Source organism: Protopterus annectens, chromosome 3.part0 (assembly GCF_019279795.1).
Source record: "Protopterus annectens isolate FY-2018-M chromosome 3.part0, PAN1.0, whole genome shotgun sequence".
Taxonomy (NCBI): Eukaryota; Metazoa; Chordata; order Ceratodontiformes; family Protopteridae; genus Protopterus; species Protopterus annectens.
Window position 1 is genome coordinate 1,529,901,885 of NC_056731.1, and position 17,565 is coordinate 1,529,919,449.

General features: G+C 37.8%; 1 protein-coding gene across 2 annotated transcripts in view; it reads right to left on the bottom strand.

The window, feature by feature from the left end:
- MYOM1 (myomesin 1) overlaps positions 1–17,565 on the bottom strand; it is an 848,953-nt gene that overhangs the window by 380,452 nt on the left and 450,936 nt on the right. For both annotated transcript variants that reach the window (XM_044065566.1, XM_044065567.1), the window contains exons 10-12: positions 13,963–14,124; positions 13,237–13,378; positions 3,598–3,797 (exon numbers count right to left, since the gene is read on the bottom strand). In XM_044065566.1, the coding sequence (XP_043921501.1) occupies positions 3,598–3,797; positions 13,237–13,378; positions 13,963–14,124 (504 nt within the window). The remainder of the gene's footprint in view (positions 1–3,597; positions 3,798–13,236; positions 13,379–13,962; positions 14,125–17,565) is intronic.

Sequence of the window (17,565 nt, forward strand, 5' to 3'; positions counted from 1 at the left end):
ATACTATAATTGTTTGTTTGTGTCTTTCGGCTTTTCCCGGTTAGGGGTCACCACAACGGAACTCCGGTCCGCTAATGATTGGCAGTAGAGTTTTACGCGCTGGCTTGCCAGGCCTAACGCACAACCTTCAACGAAGGAACGCCCATTCACGCATGTTGCCATACAGAAGACGCTCTAATTGAGAATTGAACGGGCGACGTCTAACTGTGAGGTGACAACGCTACCGCAGCACCAATATTATACGATAATATCACCTACGATCGTAGAATATTCCATTATGTTTCTTACCTTATGAACAAGCATAATGCAACCTTATATGTATGTTTGCTCAGTTATATAAGTTATCTTTTCATGTATATTTGTTCAGCTCTATACTGATTGTTATTGTTTTTTTTTTTTACTTTTCTCCCAAGGTCTTTCCTGAAAATGGGTTTCCAACCCTGTTAGACAGACTTTCCTGGTAAACAGATGCAAATACAGTTAAAATACAATAAATAAATTGCATCAGCACTAATATGAATAAACTGTCATTACAGAGAAAGGCCACTAGATGTCAGCCAGGGATAAGCCTGCCATTCTGCATCCAGTCATGCATTATACAGACCTTAAACTGGTTGGTGTACTACATATGATGAATGATTTATTGGACTTTGTTAAAGCAAAGATTTCATTTTGGACTGGTTTCAAAAAGTAGAATGCCTATTGTTAACCCAGTCTGAAAGGAAATGTGGTAAGCCAGGGATCATTTTCCATAAATCTGTGTCTCCGTATGAAATTTTGTCATAGGTTAGTACTAGGCTAACTGCCCTTGCGAGCCATTTTAAGCCTAGCAAATTATACCCTGTGAGACTCAAACCCTGCAGCTTGGGTTGGTAAGTCAAACACCTTAATCATTAGGCCACCCTCCTAACCCTGTCAAGTTGCTTTTACCTGTTAGGAGGAAAGCTTTGGTTAAGTAATCACTCAGTGATTTGTGTTGTTAAAATGATGTTACAAAAATGGAAATCACTGAGTGATTACTTAATTAAAGCTTTCTTCCCTAACAGGTGAAATCAACTTGAGAAAACTTCAAACCAGATAAAACTGCAAATCCAGTATGAGAGACAAGTAAGAGTCCCACCTAATAGCAACATTTAACGAGCAATCAAACTTTCTAACAAACTGAGAAAACTAAGATAACAGACAACATGGTATATAGCACAGACAACCCTGAAAATCCTTTATTAACTTGCTTTTTTCTGTACAATAAACTAATTAATCAATTTTTCATTAAACAGGTTATAGTCTTCCAAAACAGACCAACCCCCGGCTGTTTATCCGCTCCACTGACAAGGTGCACAAAGAACATTAAAATGAAAAACAAATATAAACCAAAAAGCAGCACATGATGATCTAGTTTTCTTTTATTCTATTAGGCTATCCCTGCCGTATTTCGAGAGGAGAGAGAGCTTTACAGCTGATGACCACATTCTGGGCTAGGTGAGACCACGGAACTCATTCAAGGTTTGAAGTCCAGGAAACATTAGCAGAATAAATATAAGGACCCAATCACACAAGTTTGAACAGTGTTTTGACTCACCGAGGGTTACCAGTGGGAGTAGGTGTGCAAAAGAGTTCAACTTTGTGCCCTCTCCTGTTCATATTGGTGATGGGCTATATCAGCAAATAGGTCAAAGGGGACAGAATAACAATGCCATTGTAGCTCTCAACATCTTAGCACAAAGATTCTAGACAATGCCAAATTACCATGCATTTTTAAGGATATGAAGTCTGAAACTCAAACATCTGCTATTATTTAATGACTTCAGTCCTCAATGGCTTGCCAGAAGAACATAAATTATATAAGGAACAGACCAAAACTATGAAGCAAAAATGTGGACAGTTAATAGCTATGTGCTCTATGCAGACAATGTGCCACTACAAGAAGATTCTGAATAGGAACTTTTACAGAGGAGTGGAATACAAAACAGAAGACTTATGGGATGAAACTGAGTACACACGAGGCAGTGCTTATGGTAGAAAGTGGAAATCAGAAGAAGCTGAATGATAAACAAGAAGGGAAGTAATGGAACAGCTTAACAGCTTCAAGCATCTGGGAGGTGTAGTTAAGAAGAAGAGAAGTTTGAATAAGGAGGCCAAATTTACAATCAAAGGTTCTGTAGCTAACTGGCACAAAGTTTCAGAGGTAATACTCATGACTGAACAATGAAATAGACATTGACAAGAAAGGCCTACAAAGCAGCGGTACAAGCAGGCCAGGTTCTGGCTTTCCCTTCACCTTGAATAGGCTAAAGCCGGTAAGTCAATATGAATGAATGACTAACTGAATGAACAAATGAACGTGTGGGCATGGGGGACCTGTGTATGCACATCGTTAGTTATGCACATTCGTTGGTAACTGGGGACCAAGACAAATAACACTCAAAGCCATGTAAACTAACAAAAGCTGGTATCAAGTTCTCTTCTTGCCTTTTCATCTGCTACCTTCCTTCACAGAACGGCAGCTGTAATGCTGCTATGATTAAATAAAGGATGCACCTATACCACTGAAGAAACACTGACATTATCCGTAAAAGGAACACCACTTCTCAGCCAAAGAGGTAGCTCACCAAAAAGTTTACGATGTCAACCAAAAAGAGAGTGAGAATAGTCACCACGATCAAGGGTACTCCCAATATAAATTCAGCCAAAAGTCTCCATATACATATAAAAACACTTTATTGCAGAAAAATGGATAAGCGCTTTCGCGTAGTCCAGGCTACGCTTCATCAGATAAAGTTACAAAAATCACACCACATTTATGTACAGAAATTTTTGGCGGGCTCAGTAACTCATTAACCCAATTATTTAATAATCACATATCCCTGATAAGCCAAAGCTTTAGCACCATTAACATCGTATTAGTTTGAATAATCGGAAACACCATATATGGCCATACAAGATTCAAAACAAAGATTCACCATCCAGTTTCGTAAAAAGCCGAATTTATATTGGGAGTACCCTTGATCGTGGTGACTATTCTCACTCTCTTTTTGGTTGGTTTTGGGTGGCTTTTTACGAAACTGGATGGTGAATCTTTGTTTTGAATCTTGTATGGCCATATATGGTGTTTCCGATTATTCAAACTAATACGATGTTAATGGTGCTAAAGCTTTGGCTTATCAGGGATATGTGATTATTAAATAATTGGGTTAATGAGTTACTGAGCCCGCCAAAAATTTCTGTACATAAATGTGGTGTGATTTTTGTAACTTTATCTGATGAAGCGTAGCCTGGAAAGCGCTTATCCATTTTTCTGCAATAAAGTGTTTTTATATGTATATGGAGACTTTTGGCTGAATTTATATTGGGAGTACCCTTGATCGTGGTGACTATTCTCACTCTCTTTTTGGTTGGGAAACACTGACATTATGGCAGGCATTCGACTGTAACTGACATATATTAAACATACTAAAGACAATCACAAAGTATGCATTATTTTAAAACAGGTGAAGGAAAACACAATTTCACAACATGATTTATGAATACTGTACACCATATTTTAGTACTAGGTTGCACTCATACAGTATTAAAATATGTTTTGTGAAGAGAGTTTACCTTTAAGTCTAGCTCTATCAGAAGGATCTAGTGCTGCAACAGGTTCTGATACACGGGAAGGTCTGCTGATGCCAACTTTATTGACAGCACGCACACGGAAAATGTAAGACCGTCCCTCAATTAGTCCAGTGACAGGAAAACGGGCAAATTTTACAGGAGTGTCATTGCACTGAGTCCACTGGGTGGTCCCAACCTCACATCTAATAAATGAAAAAAATGCAAAAGCTGCAGGGTTAATACCACCATATTCAGAATGACGAAACATGCAACAGCCACAAGAATATTTTGGGATGTGATTGAATATACTTTACATACTTAAGCTCCTCAAATACTTGCTACATCACTTTTTTCCTTGGAGTCATTTCTATCACAACACCACCATTAGTAAATGTGTCTTTATGTCACCAACTACCCTGTCACTCTCTAGATTTGTGTCATAATACCCATTCCTAAATATCTGCTCCTTACCAAATGTCACTGTCCTCAATAATATTAGGGTCTCTAAAACATCTGAATGTCTGTGCTCATCTCACCTTTCTCTGTATGTCTGTACAATATACTCTCTTTCCTTATGACATTACTTACAGGGTGCAGTTACCATCTATTTTTACAACTTTTGAGTGCCTACTTTTTTTTCTTTATTTGAATCGAGTTCCTTCACAAATATGTGCATTATTCCAAGTAGGACCATATCTATTATCTGCAGAGCAGCATTGGCTCCTCCCTTTCTCTGCTATTAAAATCTTTCTTGGTATAGCTGAACACCTTACTGCATGTTTCCAGTGCCTTGGGTTGCCTTTATTACATCCAGATGACTACCCCGTGACTCTTGCTCATTATCATTTCTCAAATCATAAGTTCCTCTTGGAATTTTACACCAAAACAACATAACATTAATTTATTTATTAAACCTTAATGAGTACACATTCTAGGTAGGAGCTGTGTGTTTTCATATGGAATGCAGTGGGTTACAGGAAAAAGGCAGACAGAAACTCACTAAATACAACAATCACTGACTGCTATCCAGATAACCTGGGATCAATTCATTACCAAATCAGTGGCAGAGCCATCTAAGATGGATGGGACAGAGCAACATATGCTAGCTGAACCATCCTGATGAAAGGAAGGCAGCCCAGTCAGCTGCAGATGTGACACCTAGTGTACAGATGACATACCAGAGTGCATCAAAAAGTGGCAAGGACTAGACTCCATCAAGCTGTGTAAGCACTAAACCAAATAGAGATGTGCATTGAAGCATGCATGGGTCACTGGCCCATCATTATGAGAGTACTAGAACTGTGTAATCACTAAACCAAATGACAGATATGTGCATAGAACCACGCACGGATCATTGGCCCAGCATTACGGGAGTATTGGAACTAGAGCAAGCAGAAATACCTTGATGGTTCTTTTAACAATAGCCCTGATCCCAGACTTTAGCAACCTGCACAAGGAAAACTGATAACTGGCAGGCACAGGGAAGGTGAAAAAAAAAAACAGAAAAAAAAAAATTCAGTGAAGACACAGTAATGCTATTCAAATACACTTGCATGTGCGTCCACGAGTGCACACACACACACACACACACACACACACACACACACACACACACACACACACACACACACACACACACACACACACACACACACACACACACACACACACACACATGCGCACACACACGCACACACACACACATGCACTTGATACCAGAAAACTGCTTGCTACTGTAAACTGAAATGAGAAACAGTATACAACTGCAATAGCCTGCAGATTTATTTTAGCTGATTTTTGCTTTGTTTTTAATTATGACATTGTACTCTGCAGACAGGGCTATAGATTAACTGGGCATGGAACTTTAACAAGCAACACAGCTCTGTGATCACATAACGTAAAAAACTGAGTAACTAATGTCTTTATAGTGATACATGAAAGCTGATGACCTCTGTAAGTTGAATTTAGGGACAGATCACAGTTGCAAGAAATTACCATATGGGTGTTAAGCTTGACCTTGGTCTTCAAACATTGAAAGTTGTCTGTTGATGGGAAACTGTTCCAGCTTTTAGATACAGATATGGAATATAGGGAATCACCATTGATATTATGTGATAATTATATGGCAGCAAGGAATTTATCTTTAGAAAGGAGTGACTGGTAGGACAGTACCATTCTGGTAGTGAGTTTATGGAGGGACCTTTATCAGGGTAGAAAAGGATGTCATGAGCAACCTTTTAAAGAACATTAATTTAGTTTTGTTAGGACTTAGAACTAAGTGTGAGTTTTGTATCCATCTCTCAATGGAGATAAAATAATACTGCATAACAGTTTGAATACAGGCATAGAGAGGTTAGTCTTTTCCATCTTAGCTGCATGTATTTGTTGTTTTTTTAGATTTTGAGGATATGCACTTTTTATTGCCTTGTCTTGGGTTCATAGAACAGGTGGATCAGATTAGTGTGGAGTTGTCTGTATCTTGAAAAAGCACTGCTTGGCTGAAGACAAAAACAAGGTTTGTTTATAAAAAAATTGAATAATAAAGACCTGAAGATTGATCCCTAGGATATGTCAATAGATACTAGTAGGTATAAGGAAAATACAATTTGAGATATTGTATTTCAATCAAACAATTTGCTTTTATGCAAGTCAAAGATGAGGTTGAGAGGTCTAGGTCAACAAGTGAGTTTTGTAATTTAGGAGAGGATACACTGTCAAATGTTTTAGAAAGACCAAGGAATATTGATGAGACAGGTTTGCTTTTATTTCACTTTTGACAGATTGTGTTCAAAAAGACAGCAAAGCTGTAGTTGTACCGAGACTGTGCTGTGAGGTAGAAAGCAATTTATTGTTTAAGAGGTATTGAATAACATGCAAATAAATGCAGCTTTCTAAGATTTTGGACAGTAGTGGAAGGCTGACGATCGGGTGATAAAAGTTTGTTTCCATTGGTTAAGGAGACAAGATTCAGAAATTTAACTGTTTATGGGGAATAGATACTGGATATGGCAGAGGTTTGTCAAATGTGTTTACATATTCAGAAGGTAGATCATTTGCAGGGTTTTAGTTTGCCTAGGATCATCTTTATAGTTTTTGTTGGGACTGGTTGTAATGTGAATATAAATGTATGGGTGTTGGTGGGTTCCAGCAGTGGTAATGGTGTAAACTAAGTTGAAAAGGTTTTAATTAGTGATGCAGCTGCAGTAATGAAGTGAGAACTGAACTTGCAAACTACCCCAAAACTAGGTGTTACATAGGAGAGCTTCCGCTATGAGTGGATGAAAGCAAATGCACCAAGAAACTGCCTTAACCGAAAACATCTTGCTGAAAAACACTTTTTGCAAATTTATATTACTCAACTTAATAAAATGGAGCAATGTTATAATAAAACACCTAAATTTGCAGCCAAACTTCCCAATACAGTCACACCAACTCAAAGAAGGGGGAAATTCCCCCAAAAGGGAATCACTTCCAGAACAACTTGCAAACAGTTGTTTCCTATGGTGGAACATCGTTTGTTGGCAAGTTGAAGCTGAGCAGTCAGAGCTGGAGAGTTTAGGCTTCTTCTACCAGTAGAATAATGAGTAGGAGGTTCAACTGGGTGGTTCTTAGTACAGGTTTTAGTTTAGATATCTGGGGATCTTCGGGTGCAGTATAACACTTTTTTATCAGCCAGGATGAGTTTTTTTTTTTTTAGAAAGTTTGCATACCTGCCTGAAATTTGGTACAAGGACTTAGTCTTGTTAATATGCCACACTGTCTCTCTTATTTCCTTATACTTTTATGTTTCTTGTTAGCCAGGGAACTGTGTTGGATTTAACTTTTGTTTCTCCTACTAGTAGCATGTCAGTTAGGGATGTTGAGAAAGGCACTGTTGAATGTTTCACCTGATCTAGGTGTAATGATCAAAGTAGGACCAGTTGCACTGTCTGAATATTCATAAAGGACTGCTGATTAAAGTTTTTTCTTTTAGATTTATGAGTTGAAGCAAATTTGTTTAGAGTATTTCTTCCATTGAGCGATAACAAATATAAGATGATGATCACTTAATGAATATGACAGAGTTTTGATTTTAAATATTTTGTCTGCAGAATTGGTTAGAATATGGTCCAAGGTTTTATCTTTATTACTACTTTTGTTAAATCAAATAGGGGTGATAACCATTTGAGTAAAACTGAAAAGGTTAATTGAGGAGAGTAACAAATATTGGCTGATGGCAACCCAGTCATTACTCAACTCACATAGTATATGAGTTTCTTGTCTAAAGAATGCTTTCAATTGTAGAGGGATTATTGTTCTAGGGAATTAGCAGAGTTGCAATGCACTGTGATTTTTTTATTGTCAGTGTTTAATAGACTGATTAAGATTTTAGTTTTATTAAAGTGAGGCACATCATATGAAAAAGGTTAAATGTCTAAAATGTTTGAAGATATGTGGGCAACACCACCAGTCCAGCCCTTTTCCTTGTACAGCGTATGCATATGCACCTGACTGTTCTTGTAGACTAAGACATATCGTTTGTAAATACTTTACATGTTTTCTTTTGTCAGTTAATTAGGTTTGTTAACAGGTTTTTGCTCTAAATACAGGCAGAGTCATGGAATTCAGGATCAATTCTTGGTGGTGGATTATATGTCATTATTATTTATGTATCACTGATATATATTTAATGTTTATTTATATTGATGGCCAGATTTTATACTTCGGCAAACTATTATTCAATGAAATGTAATCTGTTGTTTTGTTATAGTTTTATGATAACTGACTTTAATGGGTGGTCAGATAATGAATACATATAAAGGATGATAAAGCTTTGTGTGTGTGTGTGTGTGTGTGTGTGTGTGTGTGTGCGTGTGTGTGTGTGTGTGTGTGTGTGTGTGTGTGTGTGTGTGAATACCTTCCATCTCTACTTCAGTTATTAAAGGTAGTTGAACATTATAGCAAAACATCAAACTATAAACTAAACTTCAATAAGTTGATTTTCTTATTTATGAGAAAGGGTAAGGAGATTCATTCTCACAGAACCGCCATCTGCTTGGCATCCTTGTCATACTCAGCGAGTGGACTCAATTAATCCTGTATCATCCTTGCACATAAAAGATTTATTTTATGTCTTTCATTAATTGTATTACAGTGTTACTGCTTTATTTTTGTTTTATTTGCTGATTTTTTTCACATAAATCATGGTAATGTGCCTTAATATTGTTCTGTTTGCTGACTGCTGAGATCTGTACTTTTGAGAAGCTTTGCAGGCAGTATTACTGTATAATTTGATACTTTGCATTTTTTACTGGTACTTAATTGTTGGGATTCCTGCAATGCTGGCCCTGCTAAAGTGATCTTACATTAAGAGGGATTGGAACTGCACTCCAGTGGCAGCAGTAGGCAGCCTGATCTACCTCTGAGCCGGGAATTACTTTGCTCAGCTTTTAGTGCAATTTGGATTGGGTAGAGAGTCATTTTGTTTATTTTAGCATTTTTCTGTGTTGCTAAAAAGATTACATGTTTGCACAATGCTGAGCTCATTTTCATAGACTTCCTGTCGATTTTGTATCCACATTATACTCTGAGAGGGCTCTGAACTAATTATGTGTCATCCTTGGCAGATAAGAGATTTATTTTATCATTTTGCACTTTGTTTAACTGGATTATTTATTTTATTTATTAATTTGCAGTTTGTTTACCAGGAGAGTCCATTAGGCCAAGATGAGCCCTTTTTCAATGGAGGCCCGGGGACAAAAACACTATGTACATACATTTACAACAAAAATCAACTTGAATTAATACAGAAATAATACAAAATATACAAAAGTAGGATCACTAATTGGTACCAAACGTACACAACTCTAATATGTTACTCAGCTGTAATAAGAACAAAAATCAAGTTGGTGAAGTGACAGTCCTGAGAACACAGCTGCCTGTTTGGAATTGTTCACAGAAACCATGTACAATCAAGTAAACAGATGCATAAAGACAGCTACAACAAACCAAAATAAACACATGACAACCTTGAAAAACAGGCCTCCTTCATAGAATCCCAGTATACATAGATTGTATAACATAAACAAAGAAAATCGTGTCCAAAAACAGGAAGAGCATTGACCAGCAAGGTAAAAACTTTCTCATCAATATGAACAAGAAACTCAGGGGCTAAACAAGTTCACAAAGCCAAATTTGAGATAAAAATAGCCTCCCAAGTTAAAGACAACCATAAGGCTTTCTTCATTTATCTCTGCAGCCTTCCAGGCAACATTCAACCATGTGCTGAACTAAAGGGGAGTGAAACCACCTATACACTGCCAGAGGATATAGCAACTCTGTAGGTTGCTAAATTAAGTTCCAGTTTTACCCCCCGTCATTCCCGATCACTCTCCAGGAAATACCCTTAACCATTTCTCTACCAGCTATCACTAGGTTCTTACTGTGTTCTCTAAGGCCAAGAACACTACTTTGATGGGTACTGCTAATACCACTGGATACCTCCTGAATAACATGAAACATGATCTGCCAGGCCCACTAGAATCTCTATTTAACTATAGCCTCCCGACAGTCTTTGTGTCATGTGCATGGAAGATTGCAATAGTTATTACTCTGCACAACTGGGGGCTTGGGGGTTTCCCACAAACCCAGGGAACTAAAGACCCATAAGTCTGACTAGTCTCATATGTAAGGCCATGGAAAGAATTATTATGGATTTGATAAACAATGACATAGGACACCTGCAAACACTGGACCCTACACAATTTAGTTTTGTCAAAGATAAGTCATTTCTACTTAATCTGGTGGATTTCTTTAAGAAGGTTACTACATCTATGGAAGATGGCTGAATAGTACACACTACCCACCTTGATCTGGCCAAAATATTGGACAAAATATCTCACCTGGACATTGTTAACAGACTTAAAAAATTAAGGCATAAACCCATATGCACCAGATGGATACCTAGCTGGCTCACAGAGAGGACTCAATAAGTTAGGATGGGAGAATCCGTTTTCACAAACAGGCCAGTCACTAGCAGAGTCCTACATTGATCAGGGCTGGGTCATTTTCTTTTTGGCATCTACTTCCCTGAAGTCAAGGCAAATGGCAATGGCCTCTGGCTGACCCAGTTTGCGGATGACAACAAACTAGGCATGCTCATTGAATCCCCTAAAGGCACAGATATCCTTCAATAGGGCTTGACATTGAAATATAACTGGTGCCAGAGCCATGGGCTAAAACTCAATGCAAAAAAAAAAAAAAAGTTTAACATTGCCCTTTGTAAAGATTGCCACCCCTTGAAATTATCACTTTGATAATACACCCCCAAACGTAAGCCCCATGTTCTGGCATCTTGGAAGGTATGTTGACAGCAACCTGACCACTGACTACCAAATGTCTACTGTGGTGAGAAACAAGTTTTCTATCCACGTGAGGAAAAGTTAATTTTAACCATGTTCAAACTTAACTTGGACCAATGGATATGAAATCACAAGTTTATGGTAATTACAAAATTTCTGGGTTATTGCCACATGTTAGCAATATTTTGGTAAACTTGGGGTCAACTTGGCCAGAATTATAAATGGCTCTTGGCTTGATGGCTTAGTAACCACCTATGAACATATGATCTTATGAAATATTAAACTCAGCACATACCAGCAGCAGCGTGAACATCTCATTAAAGGAGTTCAAATACTTAAGCATCTTGATGCTATAAACTGAATATCCATTTTTTCACTGGCACTAAAATTAATGGAATCACTGATGAGATAAGGGTTGAAATTGACAGTTGAACCACGTTCTTATTTAAAGTATTAATACGATTGTCCATTGCTATAATGGGAATCTTCCAAGGATCTTTTATTTTTACAACTCCATTTCTTATTTTCCAAAAGAGTGCATTAAATATACTAATAAACGTATCTCTATTTCTGTACTGAATAATAATAATAATAATAGTAATAAGGATAATTCTAAAAGCTCTTTCTAACTCAAAGTTGATAGGTGACATAAAATTATCAAGATTTTTCTTTTGTATTCAGTTTCAAGAATGATTAAACCTTTCTATATTCCTGAAGATTTCAAACATTTAAAAGAAAATAACCCCCCTCGGACCTATAGTTACATCTATAGTAAGTGGATTAGGCATGTCACACATATTCTTTCTTCTCAAAGTTATAAGCCATTTGGTATACTTCCTTTATCTGTGAAACTACTGATATTAGCTGCTGAAAATACACTAAATATTTTAGGCCTTTTTAAAGAATTGACAAATGTGTAGCCTATTGAAAATGATTCCAAAATCATCAATACAAACCTCTAAAGGTATATAATTTTCCTTTGTTAAAAACAAACTTTTCCAAGGTCTATAAATCATAACAGACTAGATTTGGTATTAGATGTATACTGCCTTTGGAGTTTAAAACTCCATGTTACTCTACAGTTGAATTTAATTAGCATCACGTTAACAAAATGTTTTCCACTTAACTGAATTGATAAAATTAAGTTTAATGTAATTCCTTCTTGGCTGATATATACAAACAAGGAACTCTATCCCTCCTTCCTACACAATTCAGTTTTAAAGATATGAGTTATCTGTCCTGAACCACTGGTCTTCCTCATTACTAAAGGTACACATTTAGCCTACCTGGGAGTATATTTTGTTTAATAACATCTAACTGTTATATTTCTTTAAATGTATTCACTAGCAAATTATGTTGATACATAATACTTGCCTTCTCACATATTGGCAGCAGTGAGTTAAAGTGATTCATCAGTATATACTATCTGTAATGAAAACTATGGTGTGCATTTCTTTCATGCATTCTTCTTATGTAAATCTGTGTAACCCATCTGAGAATCTTAGACTGGAAAACTTAAGGAGTCTAAACTTAAAGGTGTTAATTGTGAATGATACAATTATTTTTAGGTGTCTTGATATCAAATATTATCACGGTGGGCAATATATTAATATGACGTATCTCTCACTGGAATAAATTCTATATTGCCAAGCACTAGACTAAAACATAAGACATTTCATTCTTTTATTTTAGAATTTTTTACAAAGATTCTGTAGCTCATAGAGAAACATCCATATCTTTGGTGGGAAACTTTCAACTGACCGAATAGTCTTTTAGAGTGAGTTTGCTTAATGACTAGGAATTAATGGTCATTTACCACTTAAGTCATCTTTGTCTGAATTTCAACATTCTTCTTAAAGGTGGACTGTTGTATGGAAAATACAGATTATATGCTATGCGGTCCTAACTAAAAGGTTTGTTTGATTTGTTTCCACGTTTGGTGTGCAAGGCTAAAATAGTCTGCTGTGTACTTTATGCATAAAATGTATCAATAAATTATGATCATTAAAAAGTAAAGGTTAAAAGGTGATCAGGACTGAGGAAGAAAATCATGTACTATATACTCAATTCAAAAAAAAAAACATGGAAACTAATAGCATAGTCAGAAGAAACATGCATGATTACTAAAGCTCACCAAAATTAATGGGAAACTGAAATTCAAACCAAATAGCATGGAAATGTAAAGACATGAGATTGAAAAAGACTTAAGTATGATGTCAAAAATAAATAATAAAATGTTTCAGCCTGGCAAAGGTATGAGCAGAATTGCACTGAGTAACCTTTCTACTACCCTAATACATACCTGTCAACAAAGTAACCCACAATTGGGCTACCTCCATCGACAGCAGGCTGTTTCCAGCTCACAATTACATAATCCTTATTAGCATCCAAGCACTCAACATCTAGGGGTGCAGTAGGAGCCCCAGCAACTTCAGAATCAGCATCTAGGAAACAAAGGAAGAAACCCAGAAGAACTCGTCAAACATCAACATTTTATCTCTCTCTCTCTCTCTCTCTCTATATATATATATATATATATACACTAACAACCAAAAAACAGAATGGTACTCCAATATGTTCTTTGGCTTTTATTTAAAAAAAAGGCAAATAAAAAAATAAACTGTTTTTTTCAACTGCATCACCAGTGTCATCTAAGGGTATATGTTACTATAAATTTGGTATATAACAATCACACAAGATACATTATATCTTTTTTATTTTTAACTCATTTCTAAACCATCTCTCATGTTATCAACCAGCACATATTCATATTTTTTCTTTACAGCATTTACTATAGTAATTTACAAAAACAACCTCATAATCAGCTAGCAAAACTATATATATATATATATATATATATATATATATATATATATATATATATATATATATATATATATATATACATACACATTAAAAACTAATACTATACATATTTTATATATTATGATACTACCAAAAATATTTTATTTATATGCAATGTGCACAAAATTCTATGTTGACAAAAGTAGACTGTCCTAGCTCTTACCCCTTACAAATACATAAGCACTATGTTGCTCATATCCTGGTCGAGCCACCACACGCATTGTGTACAGTCCTTCATCCTCCTTGTTGAGATGAGTGAAAGTGAGTGTGGCACGTTCTCCACTCCAGTGCATTTTCATCCACTTACATGGCTGAAGAAGAACTCCTGCAACAAAACAACACAATGTTTACAATGTCTATCTCACAGACACTTAAAAATGTTTTCCAATCTTTTATTCAGTTATTAACTGAATTACTGTAAGAGATTAACAATAAAGGTGAAAAGTCACAGATTAAAAGTCTTCAGTATGGCTGACTCATCAAGTGAGGAGAATACATGCACTTATAACTCTCCAGTGGGAAACCATTTTGCAAAATTTTCACTGTTCAGAGCTTGTAAAAGACTCAGTAAAGATGGAAAATGTATGTTTTAGTATTCTTTTTCATCCTCAAGCCTGATGACCAATGTTACATTCATTCCTTACCACTGAGGCAGGAACCAATTCTGGAACAGTCATCATCCAGGCTGCCAAGGAGGACATTTTAGTTTTCTAGCATAATCCCTTCCCTAGCAGCAGCTACAGTTTACAGTGTGGAAGTTTGTGTTTTGCATGTTCCTGCTCTTGCCCCATAAAGGCTACTGCATAGACTCAACATAAACCACAAAGAACTTGAAACTGTAAAAATAAAAAAAAAACACAAATGGCAGATCTTAATTTATTTTCAATGTCTTAGCACATTGGATACATGTCTTTAAGAGACTCACATTAAAACTCTTAAAATCAGATGAACATATAAATCTTAAAAAAATCATATGACCAAACCAAGTATTTAGTATTTAAATGTGTGTTTATGTTTTTAAGAATGTTATTGACAGTCTTTTAAAGGCATGTAGCCTGGGCATTAAGACATTAAAAATAACTTCTGTTCTGCCTTTTGTAATTTTTTTTTATTTGCTGCATAGATTAAGCTTGATAGCGTGAAAGGCAAGTAAGTCTCTGTCCAATAAAGCAGCATACTGTACACATCACTGTCTCCAGTAGGGGTTGGCAGTGTAGTTTCCAGAGTGCCACTTCCCCATAACTAGGTCATCTAAGAAACTAATCAATCTCTGATCAACTGGGTTATAGTCAGGGCTTCATCCCTCTACTCTTTGGAGAAGGGATAAGATGAGAATGCATTTTGGCATATTTTAACATGCATTTTTAAGGATATATATATATATATATATATATATATATATATATATATATATATATATATATATATATATATTACTTTCTCCTGATTTTGATTTGATGAAGTAACAGTACCATCCTGAACACCCATAACAGATGCAGAGAAAGGTTCATTCATTCTGTCTGTAAATGTCTGCCTGTTGTAGAAACTATTATAGGTTCATAGGTTCATAGGTAGGTACTAGGCTATTGGCCCTAGGGCCTGTATAAGCCTAGCCAACAAGGTACCCTGGCTTTCGCCACCCAAGAAAATAATTTTTGTCTGCCCCTGTCGAGCAGAGCCACAGAGGTGATCCCCAGGGTGAATTTCCTATTTCCCATCCACTCATCAAGATTTTTCTTGAAGAGTGCTAATTAGGGTTGCCACCTTTTACACGGGCCAAAGTGGGACATGGGGGTGTGACCAATATGACACTGGCCACACCCTCTACCGTGATGTCACCACCAGAGTGGTGAAGAAGATGCTGTTATGGGTACAATGGATGGCTGCTGGAGTAGCAGCTGGATGGATGAATGACTGGATGGATGGCTTGATGGATGGATGGATGGCTGAATGAATGGATGCATGGATGGATGGCTGCATGAATGGATGGATGGCTGGCTGCATGAATGTCTGGGGGCTGGATGGATGGCTGGCTGGAGTGGTTAGCTGGTTGGTGGGAGTAGCTGCTGGATGGATGGCTTGATGGATGGATGCCTGGCTGAATGGATGACTGGCTGCATGAATGGCAGGATGGCTGGCTGCATGGCTGGCTGGCTGGAGGAGGAGGATGGCTTGCTGGCTGGATGGAGAAGGATGGCTTGCTGGCTGGATGGAGGAGGAGGATGGCTGGCTGGCTGGATGGAGGATGGCTGGCTAGCTTGATGGAGGAGGAGGATGGCTGGCTGGAGGATGGCTGCCTGGCTGGCTGGAGGATGGTTGGCTGGCTGGAGGAGGGGAATGGCTGGCTGGCTGGCTGGAGGAGGATGGCTGACAGGCTAGCTGGATTGCATGTTATATAAAAAAAATCACTGTCTTTTTTTTAGCAGCTGTAGAAGTGCTTAAAACAAAGCGCTCCTAGAGCCGCTATCTTTGCAGGGCTATTCCTGCCCCAATCCCCAACCCTTTCATGAATTGCAGCCAATTGCTGCACGAATGAAAGCACCCGGACCTAACAGGCAGCAGCTTTGCCTGCAGGTCCGGGTTGGTGACATAACTGAATTGCTGTGAAAAAGCCAGAAGTAATTGCGACTTTTCCACGGCAATTCAGTGCGATCGCAAATGTGGGACTTTTCAGGTCCCACTGCTTGATACAGCGGGCAATGGGATAAGGTGGCTTAACCCATGAGTGTCCCGCTGACAACGGGATGGGTGGCAACCTTAGTGCTAATGAGGAGCTTTGTTTGATATAGATAGGTAGTTTGTTCCAGAGTATGGCAAGTCTCTGGGACAGGAATCTATACCTCCAGCATGTTCTGTTTATTGTGGTGGCAAGGTTTAGGTCCCTAGAGCATGTAGCTCTGAGGGATTGGGATTTTTTTAAGTGGAGCATGTCCAACAGTTCTGGGTTTGACATAGCTTTGGATGTTAGGCAGAGATCGCCTCTGACTATGTGGTATGCGACGGAGTAAAGTAATCCTCTTTGTGAGGTATTTCTGTGGCCTTTCCAGTTGTTTTGATGTCTTATGAGATACATACCAAAAGGGGCATTGTACTCTATAATAGGTCTAATGAGTGATGAGTAGAGGGGAACAATGACCTCTTTTTCCTGGATGAGAAACCTTTTGTGATGAGGTGTGCCACGTAGAAGGATTTCCTGACTACTGTGGTGATGTGATTATCAAAGGAGAGACTACTGTCCACTTGTGTCCCAAGGTCTCTTATCGCACTTTCGGTGTTAGGTAGACTATCACGTATGTGGTAGTTCATAGGTGCAAAGTTTTTACCAAAGGGGACGACAGTGCACTTTTTGGCATTGAGCTTGACGCCATGGTTTTGACACCAGGCATCTGTCTCCTGAGGCCCTTTTGTAGGATGTCCACATCTTTAGGAGTTTCAGTTATGGCTCCTAGTTTGCAGTCATCTGTGAACTTCATTAGCTAAAGACCTTTTGTGTTAGCTTGTACTTCAGTAAAGTAGCTACCAAACAGGAGAGGACCCAGGACTGAACCCTGTTGTACTCCACTTGTTACTGGTCTGAAGTCGGATTTGAAGTCTGCTACATTCACAGTGTGGGTTCTGTCAGTGAGCCAGTTGGCAACCCATCTTGTGACATAGGGATTTTTGCCTAGTTTAGCGAGTTTATCTATAATTCCAGAGTGGGGGATGGTGTCAAAAACCTTGGCGAGATCTAGATAGGCTGTGTGAACCACACCACCTTACCCTCGTC